This window comes from Scyliorhinus torazame, chromosome 10 (assembly GCF_047496885.1).
Source record: "Scyliorhinus torazame isolate Kashiwa2021f chromosome 10, sScyTor2.1, whole genome shotgun sequence".
Classification (NCBI taxonomy): Eukaryota; Metazoa; Chordata; class Chondrichthyes; order Carcharhiniformes; family Scyliorhinidae; genus Scyliorhinus; species Scyliorhinus torazame.
The window spans coordinates 159,947,844-159,970,209 of NC_092716.1; the positions used below are offsets into that span (position 1 = coordinate 159,947,844).

The window sequence follows — 22,366 nt, forward strand, 5'->3', positions numbered from 1 at the left end:
TGTGGAAGGAGGCGAAGCCCCCCAGCGTGGAGGCCTGGATAAACGATATGGCTGGGTTCATAAAGCTGGAGAGGATTAAGTTTGCCTTGAGAGGGTCTGCGCAGGGGTTCTACAGGCGGTGGCAACCGTTCCTAGACTACCTCGTGGAGCATTAGAGGAAGGCCAGTCAGCAGCAGCAGCAACCCTTGGGGGGGGGGGGGGGGGAGACTATTTGAGGGGATGGATGAGCGGGAGATAACATGGAGGGTGGGGGAAACTGGCACGTGCGGGCGAGAGCCAGTGTATAAAGCTATGTAAATATACCATTTTGCCATGTATATATCTTGCTCAGTGCAATTTTGTGTTATTTTGTTACGGGGGTGGGGGGGGGGGGTTATTGTTTGTAAGGGGAAGAAATTGTGTTGTCAAAAAATCTTAATAAATATATATTTTTAAAAAACTTCTATTTTGTAAGATTCCCGTGGTGATACACAGGCATGATAGCAGACAAAGTTTGACACTGTGACACGAGGAAATATCAGGATAGGTGACCATTTAGTTAAAGAGGTCAGATTTAAGGTGTGCTTTGTGAGGGGGATAGAGAGGGGTAGAGAAATAATTTCAGGATTTGCAGACAGCTTGCCCAGAAGTCCCATTCATCCCAGTTGTTAGAAATGTAATTGTACCTTATTTAGCACGTCTTTCTGCGACCCCAAATACAAATGTGGGAGGATTCGAGTAGGACCAATGTTGGCAACAGGTAGGCACGGCTGAGAGATGCTCATTGGCAGGATTGTGGTGGGTTTGCCCTCACATAGGCCTGGGAAACAGGAGGAAAATGCAGCAAATCCCCCTATAAGAAACAAAAGAAGGAAAACAAACATGATTGAATTGTTGCCTCAGACTACCTGACTTTTGTCTGCTTCACAATAATTCTCAACAGGTCCAAAGCTCAATCAGTTTATCCAAACTTTGCCGAGAACCAGGCCCAACAAGTGAAAGGCAGCAAAAAGGCCTTCCTCCAAATCACACTTTTTTGTGACAGAAATACAAAGTTATAGGAGTCCTGCCAATTCACATCAAACATGACTCTGTGAAGCTATCACTTCATAGATTGCAAAACTTTAAACACTATTTTGTACAATAATCAGCCACTCCGGAAACATGTTTGCATAACCACACTGAAAGACTACGACATACGGCAGGGGGCAAAGGATTGGGGTTTTCCCTCTCAGTCATGCCTTTCAAGCCCTGTACCAGCTCCCCAAAGCAAAGAATCAAACCCTGATGAGCCACTGTTTGGTGGCTGGAGGCAAATGCCATCTTCCGTTCCACAGAATAGGTTTCTTACCTGTCTCCATTTCCAGAGAGAGAAAGCACTGCATTGTAAACAAGCAGAAAATGCTGGAGGAAGGCTCACAAGTGTGTGGTGTGTTTGTGTGCGTGAGGGAGAGGGCGAGAAAGAGAGACAGCCTCTCTCAGGTGTGCAGAGCCAAATGACGTTATGTAAAACCTGGCAGCTGAACCCGCATGACCACAGCTTTACTCAAAAATGATTCAACCTTTCCTGCTACACTGCGTAAATTTACACAACTCTTAATGACTGATGAGAACCGTTCACACTGACCGCAGAACTTCCAACAGCCACCCCCCACAACAGAATCACTTTCATTGTGTTGATAACCGGCATTTGAGAACTACTTCTGCTGTAGTCAAATGAGCTGGTGAAACTGAAACGACCAAAATTGATACCAGGAGCATGTACTGAAGTGGAACCTAGTCATTTTACAATTTTCAGTAATCTCCAAAGTCAAAAGATCACTGAAATAGTAGTACAGCTCTGTGAGAAGGTAAGTATTAGCAAATGAAGTCTGCAATTGAGGTTAAGACCAGCATTTGTTTTTCTGACTGAATCACCTTTATACATCTGAAACGCAAACCATTTTTTTTCAGTTTAAGAGAGTGCTGTTTCAAACTGCCATTAATTGGACCTGCTCTACTGCTTAATGCAAATGCAGAGTTGATTTGATATAAAAGTGGAAAAGCGCACCCTGTATCGCACATGATAAATAGGAGTATAAAATGTTTTCTTTCCAGAGTTTAAAGATCACAAGCTGTATGTGTGAATAACCTCCGTTACCAGTCATGAATTAAAACAACATAATCCATTACATCAAAATTTGAATACAAGCTTGTCTGATAATTTTCTGTTCCTGAGCAGAGCTGCATGCTGTTCGTCAGCAAAGGAGCGGAAAGCTGGCTTTGAAAGCAGACCAAGGCAGGCCAGCAGCACGGTTCAATTCCCGTACCAGCCTCCCCGAACAGGCGCCGGAATGTGGCGACTAGGGGCTTTTCACAGTAACTTCATTTGAAGCCTACGTGTGACAATAAGCGATTTACATTTCATTTCAAAAGACTAACAAACTGAATCTCTATCAGGTACTCATAACACAGTGGACCAGTGGAGCACTCTTGACTGTAAGGGTCACGTCTCACTGCCGAGACTTAACCACATTATCTAGAGTCAATGCAGTACTGAGGAAATGCTGCATTGCCAGAGGTGCTGTCTTTTGGATGATACATTAAACCGAGACCGGGGTTGCCCTCTCAGGTGGATGTACGGCACTACTTTGAAGATGTGTTATCCCCGGTGTCCTGTCCGATACTTACCCCTCGATCACAAAAAACAGTTGCTCTGGTCATCATTTCAGTGCTGCTAGGGCAATATGGCGGCGAAGTGGTTAGCACTGCTGCCTACGACACTGTGGACCCGTGTTTGATCCCGGCCCTTGGTCACTGTCCGTGTGAAGTTTGCACATTCTCCCAGTGTCTGCATGGGTTTCACCCCCACAACCCAAGAATGTGCTGGGTAGGTGGATTGGCCACGCTAAAATTGCCCCTTAATTGGAAAAAAATATTTGGGTATTCAAAATTTTTTTTTTTTTTTTTAAATCATTTCAGTGCTGCTTGTGATAGCTTCCTATGCTGCACATTTTCCACATTACAACAGTAACCACACTTCAAAAGCACACGACTGACTGGAAAGCTCGGAGGAAATGAGAGGCACTTTATGCATAGCGACGAGGACCCGCGTTCGATCCTGGGTCACTGTCCGTGTGAAGTCTGCACATTCTCCCCGTGTCTGCGTGGGTCTCACCCCTACAACCCAAAGATGTGCAGGGTAGGTGGATTGGCCACGCTAAATTATACCTTAATTGGAAAAAAATGAATTGGGTACTTTAATTTATTTTTTAAAAATGAAAGGCACTTTGTCAATGCAAGTTTTTTTTCCTCCCGCTTTGTGTGCATCTACAAGTCAGGAAAACCAGACAACCAGGCAGAGAAAGGTCGAAAGGCATCAACCAATAAACAGGATGTCTTGAGCATTTGAGAAAGTTGTGCAGGGTGGGGAAATGCTAACTCTCCCCTTTAGCGCATGTACCTTCAGAAGATAAATAACTCCATTGCTATGAGATCACCTGCTGTGAATGGTACTTACCAGTTAATTAAATTGGTTACAGGAAAACAGACCCTTTTACAATAGACCATAAAGATAAAAGCAAAACAGGGCAACGTATATGGAATCTCTTTCACAGAAACGGAAATTGCAGGAAACATGTGGTCAGCACCTGACAGGGTGTGACACCTCCACAGATCAGCTCAGGTTATGGCCAAAACCTGTCTTCCAGGTGCTCAATAGACACTTCTCGACTGTGTGAGACCTGCACAGCCTGGTTCCTGAAGAGCAGGTGTTACACAGCCATTTGCAAGCCAAATGTAAAACATTTCAATGGCCAGGAAATCCCCTTTCAGTAAGCCTTCTGGGCTACTGTCTTGGTGAGCCCCATTGGCTCATCCCTATTGGTTTTCAGTTGGCTGCACTAACCGCACCTGGTAACAATGGTGCAATTCTAAAGGAAAAAAGAGAACTTGCATTTCTGTAGCACCTTTCACCTGCCAGGAAGTTGCTACATGCTTGACGTAAAATGAAGTCCTTTTCAAAGTACAGTCACTGTTGTAATACAGGGAAATAGAACATGTGATTTTCACAGCGATGTCCTGCAAACAATGGCCAGATATGTTTTAGCGGTGTTAACTGGAGCAGGCTGAAACACAGAGAGCCTTAAGGATGCTATGGAAAATGTGGGGTTCCTCCGGGTGCTCCGGTTCCCTCCCACAGTGCAAAGGTGTTCAGGTTAGGTGGATTGGCCATGCTAAATTGCCCCTTAGTGTCCAAAAGGTTAGGTTGGCCAAGGATCAGTGGAGACCCGATGGGCTGTAGGGATTCTATGATTTAGTGAACCTTTGCTGCACCACCTCTAATGCAAGTATATTGTTTTTTAAATATGTAGATCAAAGCTACACAGTACTCCAGATGTGGCCTCTGTGTCCTCCTCACAGCTTACCTTTCCATCTAGTTTGGTATCATCAGCAAACCTGGATACATTACTTTCTGTCTTTTCATCGAAGTCATAAATATATATTGTAATTAGCTGAGTACCCACTATCCACTGCCTGCCAACTTTAATATGCCCTGTTTATAGCCATTCTCCGTCCGTTAACCAATTCTCTACACATGCTAAGATATTATCACCCAACTCCATGAGCCTTTATCTTACCCATTAACCTTTTGTGCACCACCCTTCTGAATGCCTTTTCAAAGTCCAGGTATGCTACACCGACTGAGCGGCAGATAATGTTTCAGTTTAACACCAAATGCAAATAACAGTGGAGCCCCTCACTCACAATGCACTGGATCACGTGCTCACATCTGAGGCACAGCTCCAAACCCACAGTCTTCTGACCCACAAAACAAGAATGCCGCACTGATCGAGTGCACAATCATCAGTGTTTTCTACTTATTCCTTTACTGTAACGTGCGACAGCCGGAGCCGGTGCAGAGTAAAAAAGAGGCTTTCAAGTGTCTTTCACCACTGGACATCTCAAGACACTTCACAGCCAATGAAATATTTTTGAAGTCTCAGTCACTGTTGCATAAGAAACTCAGCAACCAATTTGTGCTGAGCAAGCTCCCACAAACAGTAATGTGATGGTGATTAGATAATGTTTTCTTTGTGATGTCAATTGAGGGATAAATATTGGTCACGGTTATACAAAGAGGGGAGAGGCCACGGAGGGATTTGAATGGACAAATGAGAATTTTAAAATCCAAATCCAGATATTGGTGGACTGGGGACCAATGAAGCTCAGGTAACATAGGGGTGATGGTGCAGGTTACATACAGGTAGAGTTCTGAAAGAGCTCGAGCCTCATAGAATTCAAATTCATCATCTTTGTGCAAATCAATCTTTGTACAAAAAAGGAAAAAAAAGAAACCGGCCATTTTCCTTCTTAAAAAAAAACAGGATCTTTTTAGCACCCTGTAGATTTAATAAAGGCTTGCCAGTCAGTCAGTCATTATCCCCCCATAGTCTGTCAGTTTGCCATATGATTATTACCCAGTGCTGGCACATTATGCAAGCTTATAATACGCCCTCATAGGCCTTATGGGAGATGATGCAGAAAATTACTCTGATCTTAACAGCTGTCACCTCAGCAATTTCCCCTTACCCACTCTGAAAAAAGATCCTTTACATCATGACAGAGGCTAATGATTAAGGCCAGCCCTCCTGAGTGCAGTGGCTGTCGAGCTCTTTGCTAGAAGTCGTGTGCTATCTATTTTTTTTTTAAAAACACCAAGCCTTCCCCTCACCTCATTCTGTTACAGTTAATTCACACTGAAGACACCATCATTTTCCACACACAGCACAGGCTGTCCAAATAAAAAGCGGGTCTGAAACCCAGGTGCACACAAGATATAAAAACCGTCAGAGGGGGAGAACAGAAACCGTTTATATGCAAATCAAATTGGCTCAAAAGTCACCATAAAGAATAAATTGTGAAAAGAGCAAAATTGGTGGAAAAGACAAGAGATGAGGACACTGCCAAGCATGAAAACATCTTCCCGGCTCACTGAGTTTCACGAGAGTTTCCATCATTGACCTTGGGCTAAAGAAGATCAACTAAGGGGTTTTACTCTCACCCGTCCCAGGTCCTCCCCAAACTGCTGCTACAAATCGGAGTTGAACAACGGCCCACTCAATAAACTCCAAGTGTCATTACACTCCCCAAAAACTTCAAATGCCAGGGCAATGACAACATGGAAGCAAGTGGACGTTAACTGAGCATGTTGACTGACAGAATGGCACAGAGACAGGGAATTACTCATCGTGAAGCAGTGTAACTGTGTGGGTGGAGAGGGGGGAATAGGGGGCTGAGGAGAATATGTATAAAAGCTTTGGTTGATAACTAGCAAGTAACATTCATGCCGCACAAGTGGCCGGCAATGAATATCGCCAACAGGAAGGAGCCTAACCATCTCCCCATGACAGTCAATTATATCATTATCACCCAATCAGCCCGCTCAACAACCTTGCGGGGAGGGGACAGGAAGGGGGGTATTAACCAGAAACTGGGGGCGGGATTCTCCACTCCCGCGCCGAAGTGTCCACGCCGTCGTGAACGCCGTCGAGGTTCACGACGGCGCAAAACGGCCCCTATCCCAACCGATTCAGGCCCCGCCAATGGGCTAGGATCGGGGCCGCGTCATCTACACGCGCCAGGCCTTGTCACCGCGTAAAGGCGGCGCCGCATACATGACGCAGCTGGCGCCGCATAACTGCCGTCACCCGCGCATGCGTGGTTGCCGTCCTCTCAAGAGTCCGCCCCGCAAGAAGATGGCGGACAGATCTTGCGGGGCCGCGGAAGGAAGGAGGTCCTCCTTCAGAGGATGGCCCGACAATCGGTGGGCACCGATCGCGGGCCATCCCACATTTGAGGTACCCCCCGGTGAAGGACCCCCCCCCCCCCCAGCGTTCCCGTGCTGTTCCTAACGGCAGCGACCAGGTGTGGACGGCGCCAGGGGGAACCCGCCATTTTGGCCTGGCCGCTCGGCCCATCCGGGCCTAAGAATAGCGGGGGTGCCGGAGAATCGCCATTTTGGGTGTCTCCGGCGATTCTCCGGCCCGCGGAACTCGACGGGGCCGTTCCCACCGCTTGGGAGAATCGCGGGAGGGCGTCGGACCGGCGTCCCGGGAAATCTTGGCAGCCCAGGCGATTCTCCCACCAGGCGCAGGAGTGGAGAATCTCACCCTATATTCTGGAACAACTAGATAAATTCAGAGAAGGTATGTGGCTGACTTCCTAAAGCCTGTTCACCACCTGTAAGCCACAAGTCGGGAATGTGATGGAATACTTGCCTGGATGAGTGCAGCTCCAACAACTCAAGCAGCTCAACACCATCCAGGAAAAAGCAGCCTACTTGATCACCCACCCATCGATCATCATAAAGGTTCACTCCCTCCACCAGTGGCACACCCTAGCATCAGTGACACCACAAGACGCACAGCAGCCACTCGCCAAGGCTTCTTCAACAGCGGCTTTCAAACTCCCAGCCTCTATCCCAGTCGAACAAGAGCAGAAGGCACAAGGGAACACCGCCACTTCCAATTCTCCCTCCAAATCACACACCACCCTGACTGGTAATGTCTCGTTGTTCCTTCATCAGCGCTGGGTCAAATTCCTGGAGCACCCTTGCCCAAAGCACTCGGGCAGCATCCTCATCACATGGACTGCAGCAGTTCAAGAACCACCACCGTCTCAAGTGCAACTAGGGAAGTGCAATACATTCTGGCCTCGTCACTGACACCCATTTCCTGAGCTTTACTTTTTAAACTGTCCCTACTTTCCCTTTCTTGGCTTCCACCATATTCAACGAGCTAGGTGCAGTCCACAAAAAACAGAATGTGAAATGAGCAGAAGCAGCTTTGATGAAGAGTCAAGCAGACTCAAAACGTTAGCTCCCTTCTCGCTCCACGGATGCTGTCAGACCTGCTGAGACTTTCCAGCATTTTCTGTTTTTGTTTGGGCAGCAGCAATGCTGGATTTGGAAAATACAAGTTCAAATTCCAGACTAATGGTTTGTAAATGTCAGAATTTCAATCTCAGGAGCTTGTTGAGATTGGGGATGTATGGTTGTTCAAGGGAAGAGGAGGTGAGTGGATGTTCACAGAAACATGTTTCAACTGTACAGTGTGCTGCATTAACAGAAGCTTTACACATCCTGAATCCACACCCAGTGTAATGTTTCAGCCCTCCTCCCCTCCCCCCACAGCTCCAATCTGCTCTTTTAGTTGCATTACATCACCTCCTTGATTTGACAATTACATCACATCACGAATGAAGCAAAGCACAGGTGCAGGTCAATGCCCTTGCTCCAAAGGCTGCAATAAATCATTTGGCTGGTGGGTCAGGGTACATTCTGGGGCTGAAAATCAGTTTGACTCCTTAATTGGAAAGCTCTGCTGCTCCCACATAATACACGGATGACTGAATTGGCCAGACAGCAGCCTATTAAATTATATCTTGGTGTTCAGTTAACCTGGAGGTGGCAACCTGATAGGTTACAAATTAAAGGTTACAAATTAAAGGAGTTTGTTGCTTTTTCTGATTTTTGGTTGAATGTTCACTGTTTTCAGCAGGTGTCCCCCAGCTGGGGACTTGGTACAGAGTGCTACGCAAGCATAAATAGTCAGCAGCAAATTGTAAACTGTCCACGTTCGTTCAATTCATTCTGAATTTAAAGGACTTTTGGGCAGATATGGATGACAAACAGGATCAACAGTGCCAGCCGGATTAAAAGCTCAAAAATGTAACGCAAGAAAGAACGAACTTGCTCACAAACAACACTACGACTTCAGTCTGACCTTCTCATCAGTCTCAGGATTCACGCCAATGATACATTATTAAATCGGAGCTCACAGTCTTAAGCCATGGTTAATGTGTTGTTTGTCTCACTAACTAGATTTGTTTTAAAGTGCTAACTCCTTGCTGGGGGAAATGATTCCAAACATTTCATACTTTAAGTGCACATTCTTCACATGAGGATTGAGAGTGATTGTTGGCAAGATCTTCCATTATGTGTGGGGGGACATCATAATCAATGGCAACAACATGGTGCCCATACAAAATGTGGGATAGAACATAGAACATACAGCATCGAGTCTGCACGGACCCACTTAGGCCCTCACTTCCACCCTATCCCCGCAACCCAATAACCCCTCCTAACCTTTTTTTGGACACTAAGGGCAATTTAGCATGGCCACTCCACTTAACCAGCACGTCTTTGGACTGTGGGAAGAAACCGGAGCACACGGAGGAAACCCACGCACACACGGGGAGAACGTGCAGACTCCGCACAGACAGTGACCCAGTGATAACAGTGACTATGGTTCAAAAAGTACTGCATTGGCTATGAAGTGCGTTAGGCTATGGTTTTGAAAGTTTTATATAAACTCCCATTTTCTCTTTTAAAGTTTCAAAACCTGGAGCCTTCCCCCACCCGTTTCATTGAGAGGTGCTGAGGTCAAATGTAGCACCACCTACATCTTCTTTGGATGAGCTAACTCTGCACGTGATACAGAGGATCCAGAGAAACGTTATTTGACCTTGATGCTGGGGTGGCATGATGACGCAGTAGTTAGCACTGCTGCCTCACGGCACCGAGGACCCAAGTTCGATCCCGGCTCCCAGTCACTGTCCGTGTGGAGTCTTTACATTCTCCCCGCGTTTGCGTGGGTCTCACCCCCACAGCCCAAAGATGTGTAGGTGGATTGGCCACGCTAAATTGCCCCCTAATTGGGAAAAAAAGAATTGGGTACTCTGAATTTAAAAAAAAAATCTGACCTTGATGCTTGTCCACCAGTACCCGACCACTGATGTCTGACATTTCAGCCAGTCGAACTATTCAAATAAAGGGATCTAAATTCTGGTGCAAACTATTCATTCTTTTTAAAAACTAAGTTGCAACAAAAATGGCGACCTTGCCGTTTGAACAATTTATTTTTATATGGACATTATACATTGTGCATTGTCCTGCCAAAATATGAATATGCATAAATCCCTTAAACATATGGATGTGGCTTTTTGCCCCAGTTCGCTTTCACAAACACATTTTTATAAAATACATTCAACTAACATGATCATAGGGCGGCATGTGGCACAGTGGATAGCACTGGGACTGCGGCGCTGAGGACCCGGGTTCGAATCCCGGCCCTGGGTCACTGTCCGTGTGGAGTTTGCACATTCTCCCCATGTCTGCGTGAGTTTCACCCCCACAAGCCAAGGATGTGCAGGTTAGGTGGATTGGCCATGCTAAATTGCCCCTTAATTGGAAAAAAATATATAACTGGGTACTCTAAAATTTAAAAAAAAACTAACATGATCAGCAGGTCGGAAGGCTTGAATCTTGGCTTACAAATTAACCTGGAAAATGGGATACTGCAAAGTGAATCTCAGCACATGACGAACAGCAAATTGTCTTTTCAGTTTCTGTACCTAGTGAGTGTAAATCTAAAACAACTGAGTGCCAAGTGGGCAGTACACATATGAAGACACTCAATAAATGTGCATTCTTCAGACGGTTCTCAAAATGAATGCAATCCAATCGTAGAGTTGCAAAAAATAAACTTCTAACATTTAAAATAATTGGCTAACGGGTAAGGGGGCTGATAAGAATTTTATGGACAGTGTTGTTAGGGCCTTCAATGCAGTGCCTGATAGCAGGTACGTGAACAACTTTCCAAAAGGAACTGGATTTATACTGAAAATGGCAGCATTTGCAGAGCTACGGGGAAGAAGGTACAGAAGTGGGACAAATTAGTCACTTTTTCAGGCAGCCACCACCACGATGGGCCAAGTGGCCTCCTTCTGTGCAGTATGAAACTATGATTCTACGATTTTAATGCAATACAAAGAAAAAATGTAAGTCAAGCACTTGTTTCACTGTGGAGTGCTGTTGGAATGGCTGTGTGGACTGGCTATTTAAAACTCATCTCCGGTCAAAAAGTGAGCAGTGTTACGAGACGCTGCAGTGATTTGATGAGATGCTACCTAAATCAAGTATCACTTTGTTTTAAATAATAGGAAACTTGCCTCACAAGCCTGCATGCTGCTTGGGGGGGGGGGGGGGGGGGGGCAATCTCAACAATAGCACTTGGTTTTAGCTGGTTCAAAGCCTCTGGTTGCTGTGAGCCAGATGGATGACATCATGCTGCAGTAGGCCCCATCTATGTCTATCACTCTCAGGAGAACAGTGTGCTTCTTTACCTCTCACTCGCTCACTCGACAGCTCAACCACTTGTTATGTTCCATCAGACAAAGCTCCCCAGTCGTAGATCTTCCAGCCCCTGCCCTCCACCCCTTAAACATCCCAACACTTGTCCAGTTCTTTGACATCAGTCCAGGAGATGCGTTGCCATGGAACTGTTCCAATAAATCACTTCATCTGGAGCGGGTTTTGGCTCGATTAGATAGCCAGCCTTTGGGATGCTAATACCATTCCTGTGGCATGACATCAGTCGATCTGTGGTGTACCAGAATATGCCCGAGAGAGGCAGTTAGTAGGGCCACAGGCCTGCTCAGATCTACACTGCGTGTGGGATATGTAAGGTTTAACAGAAATAAAATCCGTTTCCATCAGCAAATAAAGTACAAAGACGGGATATGTGATCATTATAGCTTTAACATGGTAGTATTAGTCATAAAGCACCGAGTGTCCTCTGCAGGGTGTGCACAGTCATTACATAATTCAGAAAGCATTCTCGCTCAGCTGTCACACTGTACATTATGGGCAGGATCACGTTAACTCTGATCCTTGAGCTGGATCCTTGGTTTAAACATTTATTTCTCAATTAACCCTTCACTCGCTGTGGCCATCCAACTGGTTTACCAAGTGTGCTAATCTGGTCATTATTGCCTGCGAATTGCAGTTACCATAAATAAGGGTGCCTTTAGACAGTCTCCGGGTCCTGCACGGTTAAGATCAGTTGCACAGGGGTCCCCTACTGCAGACTGGCCCTCCCAGCACAATATCACTGACCACTAAAGCCCTCACCCTCAACATAATCTCCCTACTTCCATCAACGCCACTTTCTACAACCGATATCACACAAGATCCAACAAGCAGCAAGCACTCAGCAAGCTAACATATGGTGCAAACAAATAGAAAACGCTGCAATCTCTCCGGCTCTCGCTTCTGCATTGCAATTTAGGCTGAAAAGTTTGCCTGCTGTTTAAAACACACAAGCAGCGCTTTACATACACACCTCGGATTTCCCTTCCCTCTTTTATCCGTCTCACTCTGATCTTCAGTTTCATCTCCGTTTCGTACATCTTCAAAGCAGCGATCAGGATTTTAGCGTCAAAAGAATAAAGGCAAATCCGGTCCGGTGAAACGGAGTCCGAAATCTAGTCCGTTATTGCAGGAGTCTCAGTGTGCGTCTTGAATGTATCTCTGTGAGTGTGTGTGCCTCTCTCCTGTGTGTGTCTCTCCTGTGTGTATCTCTTTGTGTGACTCTCTCCTGTGTGTTTATATATCTCCTCCTGTGTGTGTCTCTCTCTGTCCTGTGTGTGTGTCTCTCTCCTGTGTGTACTGCACCTGCCCTCCCTCCTTCTTTGTGACTGCAGACTGCCGGCTGTGCTGCAGCAGGGCTACAATACAACACTCAGATTTGAGAGCCTTCCCAACTCATGGGGGAGGCGTGTGTGTGTGTGGAGCTCTGCATTCCTGCCTGAGTCAGCGCGTAAACACGCGGCCACCTTTCAATCTCAAAACGGCAGGCAGTGTGGTTTCGAAAAGCAATCTGCAATTTTGTTTTTTTACTTGTTGAGGGAAGTTGGGGAGGGGGTTACACGCGGTCGGAAGGAAAAGGTGCAGTTGCTGTGAGACTCCAGTTAAGATTTCCTGTTGGGGTATTCAGTATCAATCTCTCTCCCCTCCCCTCCTTTCATTTCAACTTCTCAGCATATTTGGCAGTCAGATAATCGCTCTCTTCCTTTCTGCAATTTGCAAGATTTTCCATTGCTAAATAATGAGCTTTAAATTTTTTTTTTAAAATTCTTGTTTACTACGAAATGCAGTGACTGACCTTCGTTCAGGCAACAACGGGATGATCTGCCGCATTTAACATAAGGCAGGCGGGCAGTGCAACACATGCAGACTTGCTGTTAAATGTGGGGCATTATGCATTGTGTCCCAGGAATGAATGGGACACACAGCAGAAGGACACTTGTTAAACACTTTAACGCTTCAAGTGGTGCGAGGCGGTGCCCCCCGCCCCCAGTACAAAAGCAGAGCAGTTTCACTTCAATGACCCTTAACCCTTTGTACTTGTGTGGAGTTTATAGAGCAGGTCTGTGCGCTCCTTTTTGCACCGCAGTGTGCGTGGAACGAAGCTGTCGTTTAAATCTCGGCTCCGCTACCGGGTTAAGTGCCAGGACCTCCTGTCGCCCCCTCCCCACCAGTGTAATAATAGTTTGAGATATCTGGTCCATATAAATAAACTATCTCCGGCAAAATTATAAGCCCCTGGATAAATAAGGCCTTTATAATGTTGTTATAATTAGCGGGCAGGAGGAAGTAAGATAGGAAGGAAGACATTCATTGCATTGATATAACTTCTTTCACCATCTCAGGATGCTAATACAACTTTCCAAGTGTAATTACTGTTCTAACACAGGAAAGGGTATAAGAGGCAATGGCTCGCAGCAGCTTTGACCATTCACCTGATTTCCCAATTTTCACCACTGGTTAAATCCCCAACTCCTGTTGCCACTGGATCTGCGACACAGCCGAAGCCAGAGCTCCGGGGTGCATCCCAGAACCTTGCACCAATGGTTGTTTGGGAGTCACAGACAGTACACATTTTCACTTCTGCCTACACTGCAGGGTTAAGTGCCAGGCCTGCCATCCACCAGGCAGCTGATGTACCCTGCATTTGGCATGCCAACCATGCAGCCAATGGGAATAGGGCCTATTTGCGGATCCAGACTTGCTTGACCTGGAGCCCTGAGCAAAAGTGACAATCGAGGAGAAAGTGACTTTTTGTAAAAGAGACTTGATAAGCCCATGAAAAATTGCTGCCAGTGCCTTTGTAAAAGAGGAGTCGTTGTGAACACTATCTTCTCCCCCAAGCACCCAAGGGTCACCCATTGTGTTGTAAGCACATGTCTGGATTACCCAGGGTAGGAAACTCCTGGATAATCAGCAAAGTGCCAGCGATCCTCAGATTTCTTGACAATTATTACAATCGTGCTGGCCTGAGATCCTACATAATGGACACATTTTAGCTTCATAGAATCCATATCTATAGAACCCCTAGAGTGCAGAAGGAGGCCATTCGTGTCCGCACCGACCGTCTGAAGGAGCACTCCACCTAGACCCATTCCCCACCCCATCCCCATAACCCCAACAAACCCGCACATCTTTGGACATGAAGGGGTAAATGTATCATGGCCAATCCACCTAACCTGCACATCTTTGGACTGTGTTTAGGGCAGCACGGTAGCACAAGTGACTAGCACTGTGGCTTCACAGCGCCTGGGTCTCAGGTTCGATTCCCCGCTGGGTAACTGTCTGTGCGGAGTCTGCACATTCTCCCCGTGTCTGCGTGGGTTTCCTCTGGGTGCTCCGGTTTCCTCCCACAGCCCAAAGACATGCAGGTTAGGTGGATTGGCCATGATAAATTGTCCTTAGAGACCAAAAAGGTTAGGAGGCATTATTGGGTTACGGGGATAGGGTGGAAGTGAGGGCTTCAGTGGGTCGGTGCAGACTCAATGGGCTGAATGGCCTCCTTCTGCACTGTATGTTCTATGAAACTGGGCACGTGGAGGAAAACCACGCAGACACAGGAGACAGTGCAAACCTCACCAGAGAATCATACTTGTGATTCAGTGATACTATTTGTAAAATGTTGGGAGGTTTTCATTCTGACCCCCAATATTACACAGTCACTTCACTGAAATGTGCTTGTGTCAACAGAGAGAACTCCAACCGACATTTGACTAGCGTTTCATAGTTTTTGCCTTCTCTTTCCTTTAGGACAGGCACTGCAATTGTTTTATGTTTAAAACATTTTTTTATTTTTTAAAAAAAGAGTACCCAATTCATTTTTTCCAATTAAGGGGCAATTTAGCATGGCTAATCCACCGACCCTGCACATCTTTTGGGTTGTGGAGGCGAAACCCACGCAAACACGGTGCAATGTGCAAACTCCACATGGACAGTGACCCAGGGCCAGGATCGAACCTGAGACCTCGGCGCCGTGAGGCAGCCAGTGCTAACCACTGCTCCACCGTGCTGCCCTCTGCAATTGTTAACTTGGCTGTTGCAAGGTGAGTTATTGAAAGGAATATCCCGGACTGCACACTCAATACCGTTGAGGAGTCCCCTGAAAAATGATCACTTTCGAAGGTGTGCCTCCTATGTTGGAATTCAATGCCAGCAGGATGGTGGAAACTGATTCAATAGCAGGTATTATTGCAACTGAAAAAAAATGCAGGGCTCTGAGTAAAGGATGGAAGAGTAGGACTATAGAAGAATCCCTACAGTACAGAAGGAGGCCATTGGGACCATTGAGTCTGCACTGACAATCTGAATTGCACCGCACCAAGGCCCACACCACCGTTTCCCACTCCTGCTTTATCCCCATCACCCCACTCAACCTGACATCTTTGGACACTAAAGGGCAATTTAGCATGGCTTATCCACCTAACCTGCACATCTTTGGACTGCAAAAAGAAACGGGAGCACCTGGAGAAAACCAACGTAGACACGGAGAGAACATGCAAACTCCACGCAGTCAATCAAGGCCGGAATTGAACCTGGGTCCCTGGCGCTGTGAGACAGCAGTGCTAACCACACTGTCTCCAAGAGCTGACACTGGTATGATGGGCTGAATGACCTCCTGTGCGATAGGATTCTTGATTGTTGGCTGATATACCTTCAATGCACCAGGGGTGTATGTCAGTCATTCAGAATGCTTACAGTATCAGTGTGTGTTTATATTAAGCAGCCAACTTTTTGATCGCTAATTCAAATGGAACACCTCAGGAATTGCAGGAAAACAAGTCATTGTACTAAACATAGAAAACGGGAGCAGGAGGAGGCCATTTGGCCCTTTGAGCCTGCTCTGCCAATCATTAAGATCATGGCTGATCATCCAACTCAATAGCCTAACCCTGCCATCCCCCCCCCCCCCCCCCCCCCCCCCGTATCCTTTGATCTCCTTCACCCCAAGAACTATTTCTAACTGCCTCTTACTCCACTAGTTCCTGTGATAACAAATTCCACAAGCTCACCACTCTCTGGGTGAAAACATTTCTCCTCATCTGCATCCTAAATGGTCTATCCTGTATCCTCAGACTGTGACCCCTGGTTCTGGGAATCCCCAACATCGGGAATATCCTTCTTGCATCTACCCTGTCCAGTCCTGTTAAAATCTTCTAGGTTTCTACAAGATCCTCCATCATTCTTCTGATCTCCAGTGAATACAATCCTAACTGATTCAATCTCTCCTCATCCGTTCGTCCTGCTATCCCAGGAATCAGTCTGGTAAACCTTCACTGCATTCCCTCCAGAGCAAGAACATTCTCCCTCAGATAAGGAGACCAAAACATCACACAATATTCCAGATATAGTCTCACCAATGCGCTATATAATTGTCGCAAGACATCCTTGTTCTTATACTCGAATCCTCTCTCTATGAAGGCTAACATACCATTTGCCTTCTTTACCGCCTGCTATACCTGCATGCTTACCTTCAGCGACTGGTGTACGGGAACATCCAGGTCTCATTTCACATTCCCCTCTCCTAATTTATGGCCATTCAGATAATAGTCTGCCTTCCCTTTTTTGCTAGCAAAGTGGATAACCTTGCATTTATCCAAATTATACTGCATCTGCTTTAATTTTACCCAATCACTCAACTTGTCTAAATCACGCTGAGGGATCGCTGCATCTTCCTCACAGCTCACCCTCCCATTCAATTTTGTGTCATCTTTCCCACCCAACTTTGTGTCATCTAATGATGGGGTAATTCAGGAACATTCAGTGTCTGTTTTCTGTAGAGGCTTGAGATTCTGATCAATGTATCAATTTTCAATAAACACTGGGATTTCCACGTCGCCAGTCAACATGTTAGCTCAGCCATACATTCAACACTGAGGTGCCGAGACGAGAAAGATCAAAGTCTCAAACCCTAATTTCTCCAGCAGCATCTGGTTGCACAATGAAATAGTGGTGGGAATGTTAGGATTAGCATTCACTTGGACTAAGAGGAGTCGATCATCAGTTAGCATGCCTGCTGCACAACATCATCCAGACTCCTGCTGGAAAGAAGGGTGCAGGCCTGCACTGGGGCACGGGCAGGCTCTACTGGGATGCCCCCAGTAGTCAAACTGCCTGCCGACCCTGGCTGCCAAGAGTTCACGTGTAAATAATGTGGGCTGGGTAAAGGAATCAGAGTACATTGGGTGCTTGTTGAACTTACTCCATCAGCGAGGATTTAATGGCTTCAGGGTGGGGTTAGGGGTGGTGGCATGGCAAGTGAGTGAGGGGCAGGGAAGAAACTGAAAAGCAGAGTAAAAATAGAACAAGTGTTTATTTAAAGCTCTCTTTTCATTGACCACCTGAAGTTGTACGTCAGTGTAGGAAACAACACCCAGGTGGTGTTAACATGGTTGCATTTTTAGAATAAACTTGGCACTCTTGAAAACGCTGCAAAGCAATTGCTATCCTTGAGCCCCCCTCCTCTCCTGGCGCCACTTCCACAGAAGCCCCAGGGGTGCCATTTACAATGTGACCACTACTAAACACATTTCCTTTCCAGACTCACATTTTATCAGCATTTCGTCACCTCCACTTCAAACACATTTTGCCCTCAGAAGGAAATGTGTTCTTTTCTACTTTTCATGTTTTGCAACCACCACAGACATCACCCTCATCATCATTTCCCGCCCCTTTTCTCGGAAAGCAGCAAGAAGTTAGCTGCGAGCCCAGCCAGCATTCCAGCATAGTTTCCCTCCACTTCCTTATGCATTTGTTCCTTGTCAAGGTTTTTAAAAAAACCTTTCTCGTCCGGCTGCAGTGTAAGCGTACTGGGACTCCAGCCAGAGTTCCCTGTCCCAATCGCCCGCCCCAGTCTGGGTGGGAAGGTTCATTGACGACATTTCAGGGTTTTTTTTTCTCTTTCCTTGCATTTTTGTGAGAGCCGGCTGGCCAAATTTAGAATCGTGTCGAAAGGGAAAAAACTCAGTCATCGTCTTGGAAATGTGTACTTATAATGTGGTGACCTCATGGTTATGCAAGAGCCCAGCTAATCGCCAGGAGATAAAAATGCTAAAATGGGTCACTGCAGCAGTTGAATGCTGTTTAAGGTTGGCCCAGCAAAGATGTTAAAAATGAAGCTTATTTGGCAGCATTTACTAGTGGCTGAATCTAAATGTTCAATATGTTTCCGTTTAAAATTTTTCCCTTTTAACATTTGAGGGCTATAATGTAACCCCTTTCCCCCTCCCTCTCCTCACAGCCTGCATCAGCTGTGGGAGACAGATCCTGCCTCCTGCATTAGGCCTGGTTTGATGGAACAATATAGTTGACCTAAGTGTCAACGAATAAGAAACAGCAGAATAATAGGTTATCCAATAACTTGCATTTAAATAGCACCTCTCACAACCCGTTGAAGTGTAGTTACTGTTGTAACATAGGAAATGTGGCAGCTAATATGTGCATAGCAAGTTCCCACAAAAAACATGATATGGCCAAATTATATTTTTACTGCTAGTGGTTGAATAATATATAGATACATAGAGGTCAGCACACTGAGGTGAACTCTTCCTCTTTTCCAAATAATCCTTTATTTTAAAGTATTTTTGTTCAACAAATTTTACAATACCAAACAACCTCACAAAGACCCTATTTCAAATAATCCTGCGAGATTTTATTTACATCCACCTGGAGAGTAGATGGAGCCTCGATTTAATATCTCATCTGTCAGATATGGGGAGCACAGTGGTTTGCACAGTTGCTTCACAGCTCCAGATTCCCAAGTTTGATGTGCAGGTTAGGTGGGGTTACTTGGTTACGGAGATAGGGTGGAGGTGTGGGCTTAAGTGGGGTGCTCTTTCCAAGGGCCGGTGCAGACACGATGGGCTGAATGGCCTCCTTCTGCACTGTAAATTCTATGATATCATCTCTGACTGTGCAGCACCTCCTCAGTGCAACACAGGAGAGTTAAGGTGGTCCTGAACCCCAGATATTTTGAGTATTACCACGGAGTAAAAAGAATCTTGGTCCAAACATGTTCAATATAAGTAAGAAAGAGTCCCAACAATAGCAAAGGAAATCTTCCCAACCGAATGATAATTTGTAATCAGCGTCTATAAGGTGACCATCAATTGTGAACGTTCCTGAATGGGAATGAATGAAACTCTCAGTGACCTGAAGTTCTCTAGGTCCCATGTCAGCTACAAAGATGGTTTCTGATGAGACAAGCAGCCTGGCTGCACACTCAATCTTCCTCAAATTACAAGGATTAAGGATGTTAGGATCTGATCTACTCTCACAGCCTCTGTCGACATAGAACAGAGTGCACAATACTGCAAATATTACAACTCTAAAACATGGGGTCTCTCAGGAAATGTAGCTGTGAGAGCTGGGATCAGTGTACAAGTGAGAGCTGGGATCAGTGTACCAGTGAGAGCTGGGATCAGTGTACCAGTGAGAGCTGGGATCAGTGTACCAGTGAGAGCTGGGATCAGTGTACCAGTGAGAGCTGGGATCAGTGTACCAGTGAGAGCTGGGATCAGTGTACCAGTGAGAGCTGGGATCAGTGTACCAGTGAGAGCTGGGATCAGTGTACCAGTGAGAGCTGGGATCAGTGTACCAGTGAGAGCTGGGGTCAGTGTACCAGTGAGAGCTGGGATCAGTGTACCAGTGAGAGCTGGGATCAGTGTACCAGTGAGAGCTGGGATCAGTGTACCAGTGAGAGCTGGGATCAGTGTACCAGTGAGAGCTGGGATCAGTGTACCAGTGAGAGCTGGGGTCAGTGTACCAGTGAGAGCTGGGGTCAGTGTACCAGTGAGAGCTGGGATCAGTGTACCAGTGAGAGCTGGGATCAGTGTACCAGTGAGAGCTGGGATCAGTGTACCAGTGAGAGCTGGGATCAGTGTACCAGTGAGGGCTGGGATCAGTGTACCAGTGAGGGCTGGGATCAGTATACTAGGGAGAGCCGGGATCAGTGTACCAGTGAGGGCTGGGATCAGTGTACATAGAGAGCTGGGATCAGTGTACATAGAGAGCTGGGATCAGTGTACATAGAGAGCTGGGATCAGTGTACCAGTGAGGGCTGGGATCAGTGTACCAGTGAGGGCTGGGATCAGTGTACAAGGGAGAGCTGGGATCAGTGTACAAGGGAGAGCTGGGATCAGTGTACATAGAGAGCTGGGATCAGTGTACATAGAGAGCTGGGATCAGTGTACATAGAGAGCTGGGATCAGTGTACCAGTGAGAGCTGGGGTCAGTGTACCAGTGAGAGCTGGGGTCAGTGTACCAGTGAGAGCTGGGGTCAGTGTACCAGTGAGAGCTGGGGTCAGTGTACCAGTGAGAGGTGGGATCAGTGTACCAGTGAGAGGTGGGATCAGTGTACCAGTGAGAGCTGGGATCAGTGTACCAGTGAGAGCTGGGATCAGTGTACCAGTGAGAACTGGGATCAATGCAGAAGGGAGAGCTGGGATCAATGTACATGGAGTGCTAAGGGTCAGTGTACCGCTGTGGTCAACGGTGGTTAGTGTGCTTTGTGACATGAAAATATTTTGCGTTGTGACACAAGCATTTTCTTGCCTGGAACCAACTGCGGGTCAAAGTCTTTTAATCTAGTACACCGAGGGGAAAGATTTCTTGCTTTGACGATACTATTGGAACTGTTGTGTGGCTCCACTCTGCTGGAGATTTGTTTGAAGAACTGATTCAGAAAGCACAAGTATGGTATGAGCACACAAAAATCATTGCATCTTTCTGTACCACTGCCCCCCAGAGTTCCTGCTGTGTCGCACTGTAGAACTCTGAACCTAGCGTTCTTATACTTCATCAGATACCTCGAAAGCATTCCATTGGCTGTCAAACACTTTGGGGTGTCGTGAGCTCTTGAAAGGCACTATATAAATGCAAGTTCTTTCTTTTTACATCTGATATATTTATAGAATTCAGTCATGTTTCCATCTGACCTTTATTAACCCAGAACCTGTAAGAATAAGTTTCATGTTTCCACAACCCTCCCTGCTCTGGGAAAACCGACATTTGGTTTGGCCCACGTCATCGAGAGATTGACTCAATCCTGCAATTAATGCCTCCAGCATTGTCAGTGTGAGGAGCAGGAATGCTTTGAGCAGATTTCAGATGATCAGACCTCACTTCCCCAATGCGCCAATGGATCACATGAAGGTCAGAACTTCGAGGTTTCTGCCCCAACATTCCAACTGGGAGGCCACAAATAAAAATCAGCAGCCAGCGTGAAGCTCATGAGTCGGACTGATATCGTCGTCTCTGAACTAACGCAGTGGGACGACATCATTGGCTCTGCGCCCTGCGGCTCCATACATCATAAGCAAAATTAATCATTGCTTTTTTGCTGATGAATCACAATGTACTCTTTCCTGTAAATGCACTGTGTGACTAGCGTCGCCTGTATTTGGACTTGAACTGGAGTGACATTTCGGGGACTCTTTAGCCAAAAATAATAGGGCAATTGTTTATAAATGGCAAATGGCTAATTATCTAGCGACACTGTTTCACATTCTTTCTGGGCTCGTTTTCATTGCAAATCCCTCAAAGATCTGACTATTAATTAGTCAGTAATAAAGGTGAGATTACATGCATGGCACGTGGGGGGGGGGGGGGGGGAATGGCTGATGGATGTTGAAGAAAGAGAGGGGAATCCATACCAGATGGTATGGGCTTTGGCTCAGGTGTATCATTTTCAGCTCTGACTCAAGAGTGTGTAATCCAGGCTGACAGCGGAGTATGTAGGGAGTGTTATGCTGAAGGAAGTGAAAAATTAAATTTTGTTGCAACCTAATTTGATTTGTTTCTAGAATAGAAGCACTCCTCTCGTCTCCTGACTGCCAAACGTACACCGCTACCACCCCCCCCAGCTTCCTTTATCACATCATAGAATTTACAGTGCAGAAGGAGGCCATTCGGCCCATCGAGTCTGCACCGGCTCTTGGAAAGAGCACCCTACCCAAAGTCAACACCTCCACCCTATCCCCATAACCCAGTAACCCCACCCAACACCAAGGGCAATTTTGGACACTAAGGGCAATTTATCATGGCCAATCCACCTAACCTGCACATCTTTGGACTGTGGGAGGAAACCGGAGCACCCGGAGGAAACCCACGCACACACGGGGAGGATGTGCAGACTCCGCACAGACAGTGACCCAAGCCGGAATCGAACCTGGGACCCTGGAGCTGTGAAGCAATTGTGCTATC

The 22,366-nt window shown here is 46.4% G+C and overlaps 1 protein-coding gene across 3 annotated transcripts in view; it reads right to left on the bottom strand.

The window, feature by feature from the left end:
• LOC140430999 (dual specificity protein phosphatase 8-like) overlaps positions 1–22,366 on the bottom strand; it is a 326,424-nt gene that overhangs the window by 12,011 nt on the left and 292,047 nt on the right. The window contains exons 1-2 of one of the 3 annotated variants that reach the window (XM_072518890.1): positions 12,966–13,065; positions 666–832 (exon numbers count right to left, since the gene is read on the bottom strand). In XM_072518890.1, coding sequence (XP_072374991.1) covers positions 666–832; positions 12,966–13,032 — 234 coding nt within the window. In that variant the 5' untranslated portion in view covers positions 13,033–13,065. Of the gene's footprint in view, positions 1–665; positions 833–12,143; positions 12,645–12,965; positions 13,066–22,366 lie in introns of those variants that run through there. The other 2 variants (XM_072518889.1, XM_072518888.1) reach the window with 2 other exon arrangements.